The sequence below is a fragment of the Peromyscus leucopus genome, chromosome 4 (assembly GCF_004664715.2).
Source record: "Peromyscus leucopus breed LL Stock chromosome 4, UCI_PerLeu_2.1, whole genome shotgun sequence".
NCBI lineage: Eukaryota > Metazoa > Chordata > Mammalia > Rodentia > Cricetidae > Peromyscus > Peromyscus leucopus.
In genome coordinates this window covers 105,014,825-105,033,358 of record NC_051066.1, presented here as the reverse complement: position 1 = coordinate 105,033,358, position 18,534 = coordinate 105,014,825, and the positions used below count along the sequence as shown (strand labels likewise).

Sequence of the window (18,534 nt, the reverse complement as noted above, 5' to 3'; positions counted from 1 at the left end):
AGAATTTTTCATAATAAAGACAATGCAAATTTCATGAACTATCTGAACAGAACCACAGGTATATATGAAAGAGAGAGGACAGAGGATCACATTTACAGGTTCTATAGAAAAGCTCTCAGGAAAACCCAGAGTGTGAGAAATTCTATGAGAATAAACAATCCAATCAGGTGGTGGTGGCACAGACCTTGAATCCTAGCACTTGGGAGGCAGATCTCTGAGTCTGAGGCCAGCCTGGGCTACAGAGCGAGTTCCAGGACAGCCAAGGGATACATAGTCAGAATCTGTCCCTAAAATACCCCAAAACCAATAGAAAGAAAGAAAGAGGGGGGGAGAGGGAGGTTGGGATGGAGGGAGGAAGGAAGGAAGGAAGGAAGGAAAAGAATAAACAATTCAATATTCTGCTCTCTAACAAACCTCCATGTCATCTGATATGTGCTGAAATGTGAGGATTCCCTGCTACATGTTAAAGTTTATCAATAAATTATACCACATGGACCTAATTCAAGCAAAGAAAAAACCCAAGTCAATCAGAGAAATTTAAACAATGACTGAGTGGCTGGAGGTATTGATGAACCATTGTTAAATTTGTTTTTTAATTATATTATTTACTTGTTTATTTATTTGCAATGAATATGGATGTGAGTGGACACAGCACAATGGAGGGATCGCAGGACAGCTTGTGAGAGTTGATTCTCTTCTTCCACCATGTAGGTCCTGGCGATTGAAGACAGGCTGTCAGTCTCAGTAGCTAACACCTTTTCCTGCTGAGCCATCCTGTGAGCCCTGCTGTTGAACTTCTAGATAACATTGAATGTGGATAATGTTGGGGTCAGGCTGTAGAGGATGAAATACAGATGGAATGATATCACATCTAGGGCCTCCTTCAAAGTCATCATGTGGAGGAGGAGGAGGTGATTGGCAGGCGCTGAGGGTTGGAGCTGATGATGACATATGGGGTTCCTTATGCTATTCTAGTTTGTGCATTTTCAGTCCTTGGATCCGTTATTACTCAGAGAAACATGTAAACTAATACACACTGACAGCCAGTCACACCGACTTAACACAGACTGCAGCCTTAAGAAGACCCAGAAGCAGATCTCTCAAAGTAACAGGAGAGCTTTGCTGCAGTTTGGATCCAGAATGGCTCCCCGAAATCCCATGTGTTTGGAAGTATCGGGGAGTGGGAGGGTCTAATGGGAGGGCATGCTATTGAAGTAGATTGTGAGACAAGGTCTTCTGCTGTCTTTACCCCCAGCCATGAGGTGAACAGGCTTTGCTCTGCCTCCTGCCATTGTCATGGCCCCCAAAACAAGAGAGCCAGCAGATCTGAGAGCAAAAATAAACCTTTTTTCTCTTCGTGAGTGGATTGTCGCAGCTACTTAGTTACAGTAACAGAAAGCTGACTGACAGGAGAGAAGAGGAGGAAGGTCCTAAGTATAATCCACACGACAGAGTCTGAGGCAGGCAGGTAGGCACTAAGTGAGAGGCGCTTTGCCGATGACACATCTCGGTGGAGAAAAGTACCACTGAGCACAAGGCCTGTTGGACACCAGAGTCGCCATCATAAACCATCACACTACCATTCACTGGAGACACAAGACTCTGGATAATGTTTTAATGAGTCACATAAGGACCTGGAAAAGCATCGTCAGGCCCTTGTCCTGTCATTAGAGACCGCCGCTGAAGCCATGGGACGAGTCTCCGTCTTTGTCTCACAGAAGAGGCCAGGGACAAGCTCTCCTAGGAGCTGCATACTAGACTTATCACTAAACTAGGGGCACCTAGTTCAGCTTCCTAGCTGAACAAACACGAAGATTTAGATGGGAAATGGGGAGCTGGCGTCCTTCCTTCTGTTTCTGCTTGATACAGGGTCTTGTGTAGTCCAGGCCTGTCTCAAACTGGCTATGTAGCCAAGATATGCACAACCAGAAAATGAACTTGGGGCCTCGTGCATGCTAGACAACAACCTTCCCAACTGAGCCCCCCTCTGCTCCTCTTCCTGCCTTGTTTTGTTTGAGACATAGTCCCACTATGTCATCCAGACTGCCCTCAAACTCACGATCCGCCTGTCTTAGCCTCTAGAAATATCTTTTAAATAAAATGTATATAAGGCAATATTACCAGTAGATCGATGTGTATTTGGACATCGGAAAGCCTCTCAACCCATCTAGTTTTAAATTTTTACTTGGAATGGTTCCCCACCCCACCCACTTCTCAGCGCTGCACAGAGTTTTCTGGAAACTTCTCAGGGCTTCATTCATCTGGAAGTCATCACCTCTTGGTTCTTCTAGCAGCAGCAGCAGCAGCAGAAGAAGAAGAAGAAGAAGAAGAAGAAGAAGAAGAAGAAGAAGAAGAAGAAGAAGAAGAAGAAGAAGAAGAAGAAGAAGAAGAAGAAGAAAGCCATGAAATGAAAGACAATTGGGGTATTCTAAACATTCCGTGGCCAGATGCCGTTCTTACCAGTCTCCCATGTGACCAACCCGTACTGATGGAGATTGCCAACTAAAGGTGCAATCTTAAACATTGCCTCTCTTACTCTCTTGTCCCTCTACGTCCAAGCTGGGCAGGAAGAGAGCTATTCCTTCCTAGAAGGCCCTCTCCAGCTCAGGGAGAAGTCAGATGGGCAGACAGGAGCAGGCTCTATTTCCACAGCCATAATACTGGGTCATGTTTTTGAGACATGTTTTCTGTAAAGTGAAGAAACCTGGCAGAATCCATGATTTAATGTTGACTCCTTGATCTAGAAGGATCCACTTGGGGTTACCAGGCTCTCTCTCTTATTGACCCCTGAGAAGAAGGCTCACAGGAGTATTAGACCATTAACAGAGCGAGAACAGATTCAGTCAGAACAAGCTTGGCAACCTCAACGCAGAACAGTTGGCCATTGTCTCAGACACGCACCAGGAGCTCCTCCCCCACCTCAGCTCATTTCAGACTCACACAGTCATTCACACAGCATTCTGAGATTCTGTTCTGTCTCCAAAGTGGGTAACTACAGTGGGGCTTAAAGCAGAGGGGGAAAAAAGTGTGATGGTGGTACAGCGTTTGTTTTCTGGCTTCCCTGTGCCAGCATGTGAGACAGAGCACAGTACATTGCTCTAAAAGTCTGGGTGAACAGGCCAAGTGGATGGGAGCCTGACAGAGAGGAGAAATGACCATCGCAGCTCTTGCCTACAGTTGTGTCCTTGGGAAAGAGAAATCAGCCCAGATCTCAAATCTCAGTCCCCCGACTGTCATGGCATCCTTAGAAGTCATAGCGAGACACAAAGATGGTGACCTTGGATACATGGTTGGCCTGGAAGGAGCGTTCCAGGTACTCTGACATGTCAACATCTACCTCCAGAGTCTGAGGCCCCTCCAGGGTCTGTGTAAGGATGAGCTCCCCTGTCTGTCGGTCTGAGCGCTGCATTACGAAGTGGCCACGGCTGTTCCCACCCACAATTCCAAAGCGCAGGCTGTTGGGCCCAGGATGGCCAGGAACTGAGGCTGTGGCCATGCGGAAGAGCGTGATGGGTGTCTTCAGGTTGGAAGGTAGAGAGAGGTAATGGAAGGAGATGGTCTTCGGCAGGTGGCGACATGGCCTGCTATCCATGGGACAGGGGCTTCGCTCACACTGGCTGGAGCAGGGGTAAAATGGAGACAGTTAGGATTGGGAAAACTCAAGAGGGGCTGCCCCATCTGCCCTTCTGAAGAGGCCACACTCCTGTAGACTCTAGTATCTCTTTTGAAGAACAAATTGTCTGCGTTTCATGTGAGTTGGTAATTACAGGGGAAATGGAAGCTCAGAGAAGCTTCCCTGTCTTTCATATTTCCTGTGTATGATGAAATTATCTGCCTCCCACCACCCCCATTAACTGCATGCCGAGCCATGGGCAGCCCTGGATCTACTCACAAGGGAGATGTCTTCACATAGCTTACGTTGCCGCTGCCCTCGGGGCACTCGGGGCTGACACATTGGAAACTTCCTCCAGTATTGATGCATGTGGTCCCTTGGGGGCACATGGGCTGTGGACCCACACACTCATCAACATCTGTATTTCAGGAGACACAATGAAGGCTGTGAATCTATCTTCCTGACTTTCCTGTATCATACAGCCACTTGAAACCCCCACAGGCGACGGGATGGGAGACTCCACAAAGGGTAAATTTTCCAAATACCCAACACTTACTCTGTGTGTGTTGGGGGCAGCACACATTCATGTGAGTGAGTGTGTGTGTGTGTGTGTGTGTGTGTGTGTGTGTGTGCGCGTGTGTGGAGACCAGAGGTTGACAGTTTGGGAATTTTCCTCAATCACTTCTCCACATTATTTTTTGAACAGGGTCTCTCACTGAACTTGGAGCTCACTCGTTCCACTAGGCGGGCCGGCTCGGGAGTGCCGGGGATCCATCCCCTTGCAGCAAGAACCTTATCAGGCATTCTGTTTTCTTTCAACATCTGGAATGGAGGTCCTTCAGAAGCTCTCTAGGACTGTGGTGGTGAATCCCCCCCCCTCCCTGGGATGCTGTCTTCCTATCCTGGGCTGTGACAAGTGACCGAATGAGTGTTACCAGTCACCTGCCACCTCCTCAGTCTCAGGCGCTTTTGAGTCTCCTTATTACCCATGGTTGTCCTCACACTCAGACTCAACCCTTTAGGAATGTCTGCCTCCTTAACCACATCCCATACCGAAAGCAGACATCTCGACTCGGTCATTTTTTATAAGAGTTCTCTGTGCTCTTTACAAACATCCCGTGAATTTACCCAGCTGGAGGCTGTCCCTTCCCAAGTCCTATGTGGGCCCATATGAGTGCTGTGAGATGGATGATGGAGTGGATGGGTGGATGGTGGATGAATGGGTGGTGGATGAATGGGTGGGTGGATGCGCGCAAGTGTGGATGGGTGGATGTGAGAATGGCTATCTGGACATCTCCTATTCTAGTTCCCAGCTGCCCACTCCTCTGAGGCTTACACTGGAGTCCAACAAGATGTCACCAGAGAGCTACCTCTCTCTTTATATTCCAAGTCAGCTTGTGGCTTAGCTTCCTGCCCTTTCTCTTTGCCTTCTCCTCCATAGTTCAGAGCCATTTTCTGACACCCACTGGGTGCCCTTCAGTGTCCTTAGTCCATGGGGGAGTCAGGCCTGGACATCCTCCCAATGTGAGCCTGAAGCAGCTGCCTTCTCCCCAGAGGTCCCCTGCAGCCCCAACTCCTAATCAAGATGAGCAAGAGGAGACTCTCCTTTGCCATCAGGCCTGAATTGTATACAGCAGTCCCAATTTATACATGGTTTGACTTACTTGTGGCCAACTGTATGTAGTTTGAAAATATTAAATAAAAATTTCTAGAAACAAGCAGTTCATTAGCTTTTAATAAATTTTATTATAGTATATTATAGCTATTTATCTCACTATTCGTTGTTAATATTTGCTCTGCCTAATTTATAAATTAAACTTCATAACGCTAGGTATTTACTGTAGGACAGTAACATCATACATGTAGGGTTGACACTATTCTGAATTTGGGTATTGACCCATGGATGGGGGGGGGGCTACTATATTCTGATTGTGTTAATATGAAGAACTGATGTGTCTCGGTTTCTTAATCTCTGTGTTTGTCTTCAGAGGAGGTATGGTAACAGGATGCCTCCTATTGGGTTGCCCAGGCTCCGCTAGATTTTCTGGTGTCCACCATGGTGCCTGCAGCTTTCAGCCTCTCCTTTCTACCCCCTATTCTCACTCTACCTGCAGACATTCCTTGCTGATGAAGGTGCTTATTTGCACCATAAACAGAAATCTCAGCCCTATCATCCTTGGGGACAGGGTGGCATTTAAGTAGAACCTGAGCCAGCTGTTTGCATTTACAACCCACCCTCTAATCTATTTCTCTGTCCCTGGGAGACTGACTGGCCTGGCCTGTCTGCCTAGGCTTCCAGGCCTTCTGATTCCCAGGTCTTCTGGTGTGTAGTGGAGTTTGGCGAAAGGAGGCCTGAGCAGCTGTCGGTCTCTGTTTTCAGCCTGGGCTCAGTTCTGGTGGCCGATGAATACTTCCAGCCACGGTTGTCATCAGGCTCTTATGAGCCCTGTTCCTCGCTCCTGCCTGTCATTGGTGGCTCTGTCTGTTGTCCTCAGCTATGGCTCTGTCTGTTGTCCTCAGCTAGCCACCACACATGGCCAGGGCTGTCGAGCCTGGCTAAGCTGAGATACAGCACCTGTAGTCAGAGGACACTAGTATGTGGACACACAGGGCCATGAAGCCTCCTAGGTCCCTTCAGGTTCCAATAAAGTGGACTCTGGCTGGCTTCTTGGCCTTTGGGTTCAGGTCTGGCTGAAGGCAGTGCTGAATAAGAGGAAGTGACTTTACCTAGAAATGTCACTCACATGAGGTCAGAAGAGGCTCGATGGTTCAACTGCTGATTTGTGTAGAATGGATAGCCTGATCTTTGAGAGTTCTTTTTAATTTCTTTTCCAAGATTGAATGTGTGCCCAGATCATTGATTCTCTTAGCCTAATCACTCCTGAATGGGACTCAGGGATGAGAGCAGGGGTCATACATAACAGCAGCGGGTGACCAGGTGTGGAGGGTGACCTCGAGCCTCGTGGTCACCGCGTCTCACTCACCCTCACAGCTCTTCCCATCAGTCAGGATCCGGTATCCGCTGGGGCAGGTACAGCGGTAAGAGCCAGGGGTGTTCACACAGGCGTGCATGCAGAGCCGGGGGCGTCCTTCCTGCCCATAGATCTCACACTCATTCACATCTGGGGACGAAAGTGCCCTTGATTCCAAGTGTCGCGGATAAAGCGACAAGCTGTACCGCAAGACATCGATACCCCCCCCCCCCCCCCCCCCCCCCAAGGGCCAAGAAGGCTGAAGGGAGGAGTGGAAGATGCTGATGTGGGGGACTTGGGAGGGGGTCCTCAGTCTAACCTGGGAAACTCTACAAAGCCTAGCAAGTCAAGTACCACAGTCTGGGAGGAGAACCAGACTCAGACACCCATCTCGGCTCTCCTCATCTCCAGCAATGGAGATGCAGAGTAAGGGAGCCCTGCGGCCTGTGTAGCAGGCCCGTAACCCCAGTGTTTGGGAGGCTGAGGCACCGATCTCCGTCGGAGGCCAGCCTGGGCTGTATAGTAAGACTCCGCTTTAGAAGCGGGTGGGGAGTGTTTTTATTTCTGATGCTGTGAAATGAGCATCAGCTGGCCAGATCTCAGGGCGGAGCCGCTCTAGAGTCCGCTAAACTGAGAGGAGGTGGCTAGCGAGCGAGTCTCAGTGTGTGCCCACATCCCTGGCTCTGTCTGCCATAAGTGTTCCCAGCAACTCCCTCCCACGCTGCCAGGGGGCAGGGAGGAGGTTGTGGTCACGACTGGGCACAGTAGTTCCGGGCTATCACCCCAGGCTGCTTTCCTCCTCCCGTTGCCGCTGTGTTACAGAAGATGACCTTGAACTTCTGGTCCTCCTGCCTCCATTTCCCAAGGGTTGAGATTACAACCTTTGCCTGTCACTCCAAATTTAAGTGGTGATGAGATTGGACGAAGGGCCTCGTGCATGCTAGGCAAGCACTCTAGAGACTGAATGCATATCCTTAGCACTCCATCTGCTGTCTACACTGTCTCAGAGAAGGCCCCAATGCACCCTACTGGAGCCCAGCCGTGGGCAGATAAGAGGGGTACGCAGGGAGGAGAACCAAGAAGGGCGTGCAGTCTCCAGAATCGTCCTGAAGTCTATCCTTTAATTTCATTCTCGGTGGCAAATCGCAGGTATTTCTGAGATCACGCCCAGGAAGGCCCTCGCCCCACCCCGCACTCCGTCCCAGGGCTGCAGATGGGACCCTGGGTTCCCAGGCTCACGTCCCCGCCTCTTCTCCCGCGATCCCGCTCCCCCGCGGAGCCGGAGCCTACCCTGGCAGACGCTGTCACTGCCCGCGGTCGGCTCAAGTGGAATCCCGCCTCGCAGCTGCAGTGCTGCTCCTGCTCCACCTGCGCGCAGCGCGGCGCGCGGCTGGCGCGTCGCGCCACCCGCCTCGCTGCAAGCACGCTCAGTGCCGCCTCCACGCTCCACACACTGCGCCGCAGCGCGTGCGCCGCGGCTGAAGGCGGCATCGCCGGCCACGCCGCCCTCGGGGGCCGCTGCGGGAAGAAGACACGCTCAGTGCCCGACCACACCGCCCCCGGCACCTGCCGTGCGCCCCGGGGCTGGCGAGACCCTATCTCCCGTGCATACTGTACGGCAGGGAAGGAATGACAAGTAGTTGAACCTAAACCACTGCGCGGGAGAGGACCCGGACCCGTGAGGGAGCGATGTAACAGCGGGACATGTGCAGTGTGAAGTTCGAGATTCATTTTGAGAAATTTGTTTTTGTTTGTTTCGAGACAGGGTTTCTCCGTTTCTCCGTGTAGTTTTGGTGCCTCTCCTGGATCTCGCTCTATAGACCAGGCTGGCCTCGAACTTACAGAGATCCGCCTGGCTCTGCCTTTCGAGTGCTGGGATTAAAGGTGTGAGCCACCGATGCCGGGCTCATTTTGAGAATCTTGTACAATGCCCACGATGCAGTGACCACTAGAATTTAAAATCTTGAGCCTCCACTTTTTCTGTCGTGTGTGTGTGTGTGTGTGTGTGTGTGTGTGTGTGTGTGTGTGTTTACACAGCTTGCGGCTTCTTTTATGTGTTCAAGGGTAGTTTTATTATTACAGTTTTTGCATCTTTCCAAGAACAGAAGTTAGTTTTCTAACCACAATAAAAATAAGGTAAATGGCTGCCGGGCAGTGGTGGCGCATGCCTTTAATCCCAGCACTCGGGAGGCAGAGTCAGGCGGATCTCTGTGAGTTCGAGGCCAGCCTGGGCTACCAAGTGAGTTCCAGGAAAGGCGCAAAGCTACACAGAGAAACCCTGTCTCGAAAAATGAAAAAAAAAAAAAAGTAAATGGGATAAAAACAAAACAAACAAGCAAAACCAGGGTTTTACTATGTAGCCCAGGCTGGCCTGGAACTCACTGTGTAGACCAAGCTGGCCTTTAACTCCTGCCTCTGCCTCCTGAGTTCTGGGATTAAAGGATTTTAAAAAAGATTTTATTTTATGTGTAAGTGCCTGCGTGTATACATGTACAGCATGTAGTGCCTGATGCCCGTGGAGGCCAGAAGAAGGTTTCTTCATCTCCCTGGAACTGGAGCGTTAAAGGTGTCTGTGAGGCATGTGGATGCTGGGAACCCCTGACCTCTGCAAGAACAGTACCTGCTCTTAACCTCTGACCATCTCTCCAGCTCTGGTAAATCGATTATTAAAAAACAGTTCTTGGCTGGGCAGTGGTGGCTCACGCCTTTAATCCCAGCACTCAGGAGGCAGAGGCAGACGGATCTCTGTGAGTTGGAGGCCAGTCTGGTCCTACAGAGCGAGTTCCAGGAAAGGCGCAAAGCTACACAGAGAAACCCTGTCTCGAAAAAACAAAACAAAAGACAAACAACAACAACAACAACAACAAAACCAACCAACCAACCAACAAAAACAATTCTTGTAGTTATTCTCAAGACTTAGGCAGCATCATCTGAGTCCAGTTCAAGGGCAGCCTGGGTAGCAGAGTCAGACTGGGTCTCAAAATAATATTAGGGACTGGAGAGATGGCTCAGTGGTTAAGAGCCAGAACTACCAGAAGACTAGAGTCTGATTCTCAGTACCAACATCGGGAGGCTCACAACTACCTGTAACTCCACTTCCAGGGGACTGAAGCCCTTTTCTGGCTTCCACTAGTACTGCGTTCAAGTGTACACATCCACACACAAGCAAATGCACACACACACCTACAATTTAAAAATTAGAATTTAGAAAAATACTGGGGAGAGGCTTACAGGATACTGGGAAAGAGACAGTCCAGGAAGGTTCTACGTAAGTCTGTTGGGTCATTTCTTAGTGTGGACCTGTTCACTTCTTACTCTCCCTTCCTGGAGAAGACTCCAGTCTTGGAGACACTTCATAAAATGAGGAATGATGACCCGAAGGTCCCACAGCAGAAGCCCCGCCCCCCAACAGGGGGCATTTAGTGGCTAGTATGGTATCACCAAGGCGAAAAGAAATTTTTCTGCTCTTCTTTGTAAAGAGTCAGTGAGCTTCCAAGAAAGCCCCGCCTCCCACTGTTTCAACAGAAGGGGACTCCAGACATAAGAGCTACAGGGGACAGAAAGAATCTGTTGGGCTAGTCCCACTGACTTGTCAATGCAGTCAGCAGCAACCTCATAGGTGCACTGCTTAGTCCTGACCTGGAGCTGGCTCCTCCAGAGGGCATGAAGTCGTTGTTTTATCTTATTTGAGGCAGGGTCTCCTGTATTCCAGGCTGGACTTAGACTCTGCTATGAAGCCAAGGACAGCACAGCCTCAGATATCTGCTCCTCCTGCTTCTTCTTCACTGGTGCCGGGATCACAGATGCCCACCACCATGCCCAGCATCCTGTGATGCTAGGGATCAAATGCATGGCTTCCTGCCTGGGAGGCAAGCATTCTACAAGGTGAGCTACTTCTCCAGCCCCAAGAGTTTGTCAGCTCTTATTCTCTGGACCTTAGACTATCCACCAAAATGCCCTTCCCCCACAGGATGTGTCTACGCAGAAATAATGACAAGCCAGGCCTGTCTGGCAAAGGAAAAGGGCATCTTTCAGTTACACCTCTCAGTTGCAGAATGGTGTGAAACCCTTCACCCATCCTTCATAGATTGCTTATCATGAGGTTTTCTTGCCTTGTGCGGGACTCAAATGTCTGGTTCTTCAGATCTTAAAATACCCTGGGCTGCTGACCTTGCAGGGTGTGATAGAACCATCAGAAGGAAAAGTGATTCTGCTAGCGGGCGAAACACTAAGCAGGCAAACGTGCCCCGTGTAGCAGGCCATGTCTCTGATCTGCATGCTGTTAAGTTGGAGCCTGTCTCTCCAAAAGAAGGGTCAAAACTCTGATTATAAAAAAAAAAGCAGAGCCCATCTACAGGAGCGCCTTAGCGTACCAGCAGGGTCAGCCAGTGGATGGGAACCACAGAGGAAAAGCTTGAGTCTACGAGAGGCACAGAGTTCCTAACACATCTGCCTTTGGTGACCACGACCAGCATCCTTGCCAGCCCCCAGGGGAGCATCCTCACCAAGTCCCACAGTGGCTACATACCAGCCTGGGTCTGATGCTGACAGCGGTTCCCAGTTCTTCCTGAAGGACAGATGCATCTGTACTGGTGACTCCTTCCACACACGTCCCACCGTTGTGACAAGGCTGGCTGGAGCACGCCCTGATGTCTAGGGAAGGATGTCAACACATGGTTATGTGGACTCTAGTGCTCAGTTGAACAAACGCTAACAGTAGTGGGTTTTCCCTCACACTGCTGACCACTCCAGCTTCCTGTCTGGCTTGGTTTTGGTTTGTTTTTGAGACAAGGTCTCATTATGAAGCTCAGGTTGGCATGCTTGTTTGTGATCCTCCTGCCTCAGCCTCCTGGGAGCAGACATGTTCCACTACACCATCACCACCCCAGCTTTCTACCTTGCCCTTGCACTCTCTCTACCTGTGGGAGCTGCAAGGGAACTATGAGCTGAGGTCATTGCTTCTTGAGTACCTGCCTCCCACCGTGCCCACAAGGGGCTCTATGTGCAGGAACTGGCAGAACACTGCCCATGCTCCGTGAAGGAACCTGATGCTGTAATTTACAAGGGTGCAGTGGACACAGCTGTAGCCAGGTGTTGGCCTCTGCCTGTGAGTGAGGCCCTTCAACTCTGCTCCAAGGTAGATCCTAGGCGGGCCTTGAACTCCCTCTCTGTGTAGTCAAGGATGAAACTGAACTTAGGATCTTCCTGCTTCCGCCTCCTGGGTGCTAAGATTAACAGCTGTGTATCACTATGCCCAGTTTTATTCGATGCTGGTGTGGACCCCAGGGCCTCAGACATGCTAACCTTATTGTACTAACTGAGCCACATCTCCATCCCTGGATCATCCTTCAAACAGGAGCTCAATTCCAAGACATTAAAGAGGGAGAGAAGATGCCCTTCGGAATATCCAGAGATGGGGGAAGTTAATCCTCCAATGTACACTCAGCTCCCCTGAGCTCCACCTATAGGGAGCTATTGACAGTTGCAGAGTGTTGATAAAGTGAATGGTTCTGGGGTTGCATACTCTTTTGTCCCATGGAGAGGAGAGGAGAGGAAGAGAGAAAGAGAGAGAACTTTTAAAGTTCAGTAGGTTTTTTTTTTTTTTCTCTGAGTTAGTTAGCTCAGCAGTTGAGTATCTACCCGGCATGCATGAGGCCCTAGGTTCAAATCCCCAGTACTGCCCCACAAAGAAACTTGAGTTCAGCTTTTCTCTGCTAGGCTTAAGGGTGTTTGTTGTTTGTTAGTTTTTTTTTCTCATTTATCCTTTTTTTTTTATTCTTCCCTTTTCTACAACAAATACTTGTAAAATGTCTTACTTTGGAAAAGATGGCTTTGTAGAACCTTCCCTGTTACAAATGTCCCAGGCCTGTTAAAGCACACGCATACATAAGCCATTTCCATCCAAGAGGAGCTCTGTCAGCTCGCTGGCTTCCCTATGGTGCAGAGTGCTTGCTCTTAACCTCTGAGCATCTCTCAGAGGAGGGAAACCTGAGAACGTCCCCTTTCAGGCCTAGCAGTGACCTTTCTTTCTGTGTGTCTTCAAGAGGAAGAAGCAGGGACTTTTCATCCAGTGAGAACCATATCCTCATTCTGGGTCAGCTGAAAGAGACCTTGGCTTCCTTATTAAGACTCAGACTGTCCAAACAGTTTGTCCACAGGGAAGGCCCTATATCCATTTCTCTGTAACCTCAGGCCGGTGACATGCTTCCCCGGGCAGCCTGTTTTCGGATGATCAACGTCCAGGAATGTGCCTGAGACCATACCACACACAAATGCCATCCCTCCACCCCTGTCAATATTCCAAGGTCTCTCAAGATCCAAACCTATCTCTGCTTACTGAGCCCCTCTGAAAGTGGGCAGATCAATAAACCATGAAGGTATGGGAAGGAAGCCAGAAAGTGTGAGTGTTTATATCCCTCAGTTTGGTCTCAGCACACCCACACCATTGTCTGTCCTCAGGGAGACTCCAGTGGAAGACAAGCCGAGCTTGCACCTGAACCCCTCAGGAGGGGCTAGGTTAACATCAGCTGGATAGAGACGTGAACAGGTGTCCCAGCGGATTCATTTCATTACTGGCTCCAGACAGACGTTCTGCATTTCTTATCTTGATGAGCAGTCAGAGGTATTCAATGGCCTGATGCCCAGGCTGGCATGCTATGTCCCAATTGAAGGCTAGCTGTCATCACATTCAAGGGTGTGCCAGGCTGTGGCCTTCAGCTATGGTTTTAGAACTGTGAAGAGGGCAATGGCAAAGGTGGTAAGAAAAGGCTGGCAGGCCATGGCATGGGCACGATCATGCTTCCATCGCCTGTTTCATGAATACTTATTCTTCTACAAAAGTGAACTGTCATATGTACACTTTTTTCTCTTTTAAAAAATATGTATGTATGCATGTATGTATGTGAGACAGGGTCTCAAGTAGCAGAGGTTGGCCTTAAACGTGATATGTAGCTGAGGATGGCCTTGATCTTTGGTTTCCTGTCTCCACATCTTGAGTTCTAGGATTACAGGCATGAGTCACCATGCCTGACCTATGCAGGGTCAGGCATTGAACCCAGGGCCTCATCCTCACTAGGCAAGCACGCTACCATGTGAGCTGCATCTCATCCCCTATTCTTTTTCTTTTTCTTTCTTTGTTCTTGGGTTCTGAATTTTGTTTCAAATTTCTCATCGTTCCAGTGACTTTATTTCTAAGGTTTTCTCATTTTTTAGCTTTTCTTTTACATTGGGTTATTTTGTGTGTGTGTGTGTGTGTGTGTGTGTGTGTGTGTGGTGGCACACGAACGTCATGAGTGGAGAATTTAGAGAGTAACTCTGCAGAGTCTGTTCTTTTCATCCACCTTGTGAGTTCCAGGGCCTGAACTCAGACCATCAGGCTTGGGGACACGCCTCTCCCCACTGGCCATCTCTCTTGCCTACATGTGGTTTTTGTGGTCTATTTTAAAAACGTCTATAGACATGTTTTGAAATACTGGCTTGTAATTTCCTGCTGTTTTATGAGTATAGGGGTATGTCTTTCTGACAATTCTTTGTTGTCCATGGAAATTTTGTCCTCTGTTTTGTTTTGTTTTTTAATTTTTAGTTTTGTGTACCAGCTTGCATGGGATTTGACAGGAGTGTGTCCCGTCCCGTGTTGTGTCTCCCCCCCCCCCACTTACATGAGGTACATTTCCCTGTGTACCTTTAGCCACTTTGTGCCTCTAAAATTTCCTTTCCTGTTATTTTTCCATTGTGACCCAAAGCAGAGCCTCCTACTTCACCAATGTCTTGATGGCATTAAAATTGTTTTTAGATTTATTTTATTATCATGTGTTGGAGTGCTTTGCCTGCCATGTGTATGTGCACTCCATGCATGCAGTTCCTGTGGAGGCCAGAAGAGGGCAAAAGATCCCCAGGTACTGAAGCTACATATGACTGTGAGCAGCCATGTGCATTCTGGGAATCAAACCCAAGTCCTCTGCAAGAGCAACAAGTGCTTTTAACTGCTGAGTCGACTCTGTAACCCTCTTGATGGCATTTTTATGTAAACAACCATATCTTATTTGAACTTGTTTTCTTTGTGTTCAACTCTGGTTATCCCTGACATTTTGGCAGGAAACTTTGGGGGACTCTTGCTCAGATTCTCCCTGGAACTAAGGTTTCCTATTGAAGAGTCCTGGCTGGGGGTGTTGCCTAATTGGCAGACTGCTTGTCTGGCATGTATCAAGAGCTAGGCTTGGTCCTCAGCATAAAACTGGGTGTGATCTCCTGCATCTGTAATCAGATGCACAGTATTGGAGAGAGTCAACAAATGGGCAATTTTATATCCAATCAAGCTGACCTCTAGCAAATTATCTCAAAAATGTGTGAGCTCAGAGAACTGACCCTGAATTTTTCTTGAAGAATCAACCAATAAATCTCAAAAGGAGGACCCGAGTGACACTTTCCAAGATGTAAGAGACAGGACAACCACTTAGAAATATGGAGCTGATCTGGTGTCTGCTGTGGGACATCTTTCTGTATGCTGTGAATATGTGTTGCTCTGATTGGTTGATAAATAAAACGCTGATTGGCTAGTAGCCAGGTAGGAAATATAGGCGGGACAACCAAATAAGGAGAATGCCGGGAAGAGGAAGGGCTGAGTCAGGAGTCACTAGCCAGATGTCAAGGCAGAACTGAGAAAAGGTACCAAGCCACATGGTAGATAAGAATTATGGGTTAATTTAAGTGTAAGAGCTAGTCAGTATTAAGCCTGAGCTAATGGCCAAGTGGTTATAATATAAGCTTCTGAGTGATTATTTTGTAAGCGGGCTGCGGGACTGCAGGGCCTGGTGGGACCAGAGAAACTTCCAACTTCAAACAAAGAGCTAAAAATACATATGACAATAGGGAGAATTTTATTTTAATTAGATGTTTTATGACACTAAGGAGTTTGCTTTGTGAAAATTATTGGAGTTTTGGTTTATAAGATCTTTTTTCTATATTTTTATGTGTTGGATTTTTTTCTTTTTAAAAAAAGTTTATTTTTATCTTATGTCTATGAATGTTTTGCCTGCATATATGTGTGAGCACCACATGTGTGCAGTGCCTGGATTCCCTGAAACTGGAACTATAGACGGTTATGAGGAGACCTGTGGGTGCTGGGAACTGAACCCAGATCCTCCACAGAAGCAGCTAGTGCTCTGAACCTCTGAGCCATCTCTCCCTCACTGAATCTTTTCTTTCTTTCTTTCCTTCTTTCTTTCTTCCTTCCTTCCTTCTTTCTTTCTTTTTTCTTTCTTTCTTCCTTTCTTCTTCCTCCTCCTTCCTTCCTTCCTTCCTTCCTTCCTTCCTTCCTTCCTTCCTTCCTTTGAGACAAGGTCTCTTCACTATGCAGCTGTGACTGTCCTTGGAATTCACTCTGTAGCCCAGGCTGGCCTCGAACTCACAGAGATCCACTTGCTTCTGCCTTCCGAGTGCTGGGATTAAAGGGTGCGCCGCCACCACCATCTGGCTTGCCCACTGCATCTTTAATGGTGTCGTTATGTATAATTTCCTTCTCTGCTAAGTAGGGTTCATCACCCTCTTGAAAAATCAGTGGCCTGCAGAGTGGGGGACCGGCCAGTTATTAGAGTGTCACCAAGTGTTTCACTGCACTGACATCATTTTGTGTCTTGAAGCGAACGGCTGTAATTAAGATTATTGTCCCCCGTGGTTACAACACACAGTGACAGAACTGCTGATGTGGAAATTGAACTGGGCACACTCGGCAGCTGCTGAGCTCCAGCCGGATGGAACTGTCCTGGCAGGAGAGGAGGTGTTCTGAAGACATTTGGAATCGCCCCTCCCACCCACGGGCTCTCACGGCACTGAGACAAAGGACATCACAAATTGGAATTTTTTCAGGAATCTCATCCTGTGGGGAAGGAAAAGGCTAAGCTTGGTGCCAGCCAGAGGAACTTGTCTCCCAGGAGGAGGTTGCATATAGTTCTTTGTTGTTCGTGTGTGTGTGTGTGTGTGTGTGTGTGTGTGTGTGTGTGTGTGTGTGTTTGTTATTCATATATATGTTAATGTGCTGCATGGGGGCAGGGGTGGGTGTTGCATGCCAGAATGGGGACCAGGGGTCAACATTGAGTGTCTTTCTCTACTGCTGTCCATGTTTATTTTATTTCATGTGAATGTGTGTTTTGTCTGCATGTATGTCTGTGCATTTTGTATGTGTCTGTTGCCCACAGAAGCCAGAAGAGAGCATTGGATCCTCTGGAACTGGAGTTACAGACAGTTGTGAGCCACCATGTCAGTGCTGGGAATTGAACTCAGGTCCTCTGGAAGAGCAGCAAGTGCTCTTAACCACTGAGCCATCTTTCCAGTCCATCTGTCGTAGTTTTTGAGAACTCAGAGATCATCAGTTCAGCTAGACTAGCTGGCTAGCAGGCTCTGGTGACCTGCCTGTCTCTCTGCCCCCAGCGCCGGGGTTACAGGCACACATCATCACACCCTGCTTTTATGTGGGTGCTGGGGACCCCAGCCCAGGTCTTTATGTTTGTTTTTCACTACTACTAGTCTGTTTAATCGGCCTATCAAGGACGGGTAGCCAAGTGTACTTAAGGCTGCCAGGGCTGAGGCTCTGATCCCAACAGCTCCAGCAACACTAAGTCTCATCCACGTAATCCAGATTGTCACAGCTCCCTGAAAAGATCCAATAGTAGCTGTCTGGCATTGCTGTGGGGCTCTGGCTGAAGACAGCATCCGTGAGTGCCAGTGCAGGCACAGCATGCCAAGCTGGGGGAGGCTGAGCCTGGCAGCCTGCTGATCCAGTCGGTTGTAACACACAAATATTTTGTTCCTTCAGTACAGAGTAAACATCCAGGCCCAGTTTACACTTAGTGAGATGAAAAATATCCAAGGTCCTATCTTAAAAATAAATAAATAAATAAATGTAATCACTTTATTCTAACCAACTCAGAAATCTAGCATCACACAGCTAGTTTAAGGCAGCCACTCCAACCCTGGCCCAGTCCCGACTCTGTCTGTCTCCGTGAACTTCCACACAGTCAGAACGGCCACTCTGAAGCCATGGAGCCTCACATAGGCTCCCACACTCTCACTATCAATTACTTTGCTTACTTATTCACTTATTTTCTTAATGGCTCTAGCTACTTCAATAGCAAGAAATTTGAATTCACTTATCCACTATGTGTATATGTCTATATACACAGAGTTGAAACCAGAGAATAAAAGTTCCGTAGTGTCTTTATGGCTCATGTGTCTTTGCCTCCATTCTGTGTGTCTTTCTTCATCTTCTAATATTTTTGGGGAAAACTGAAAATATTCATTTATGCTATGTGTATTGTGTGCCTGAGTGTGTGTCCGTACACCACAGAAGCCAGAAAAGGGTGTCAGATGGCCTAGAACTGTCCACTTTATTTTAAGAACTTGGAGCCCTCTAATTCAACTAGACTGGCTGGCCAGTGGGCTCTGGTGAGCCCCCTGTCCCTTCTCTCCCCGGTGCTGGGGTTGCTGGCACACAGCTCTGCACAGGGCTTTTATGTGGATGCCGGAGACCCGAACTAAGGAACTGGAGAGTGCTGAGAACTGTCCAGGTTCTCTGCAAGAACAGTAAGTAAGAGCTCTTAACTGCTGGGCTTTCTCTCCAGCCTCCTAGAAAAAAAAATTAATGTTTTGTGTTTTGTGTGTGTGTGTGTGTGTGTGTGTGTGTGCATGTATAATATGTGTGTATATATGAGTGTATATAAGTGTATATGTATATGTGTATATAAGTGTGTATATAAGTGTATATGTATGTATATGTGTATATAAGTGTATATGTATGTGTGTGTATATAAGTGTATATGTGTGTATATGTGTATATAAGTGTGTGTGTGTGTGTGTGTGTGTGTGTGTGTGGGTGCATGCATGCCACAGTATGCTTGTGGAAGTCAGAGGACAGCTTTTTTAGGAGTTGGCTCTCTCCTCCTACTATGTAGGTTC

At 48.2% G+C, this 18,534-nt stretch overlaps 1 protein-coding gene across 1 annotated transcript in view; it reads right to left on the bottom strand.

The window, feature by feature from the left end:
* Nucleotides 1–571: 571 nt before the first annotated feature.
* Fbln7 (fibulin 7) overlaps nucleotides 572–18,534 on the bottom strand; it is a 39,406-nt gene continuing 21,443 nt past the window's right edge. Inside the window, 8 exon segments of the mRNA XM_037205210.1 lie at nucleotides 572–3,617; nucleotides 3,893–4,031; nucleotides 6,598–6,735; nucleotides 7,876–7,903; nucleotides 7,906–7,975; nucleotides 8,040–8,103; nucleotides 11,114–11,179; nucleotides 11,182–11,238. Of these exon segments, the coding sequence (XP_037061105.1) occupies nucleotides 3,245–3,617; nucleotides 3,893–4,031; nucleotides 6,598–6,735; nucleotides 7,876–7,903; nucleotides 7,906–7,975; nucleotides 8,040–8,103; nucleotides 11,114–11,179; nucleotides 11,182–11,238 (935 nt within the window). The 3' untranslated portion in view covers nucleotides 572–3,244.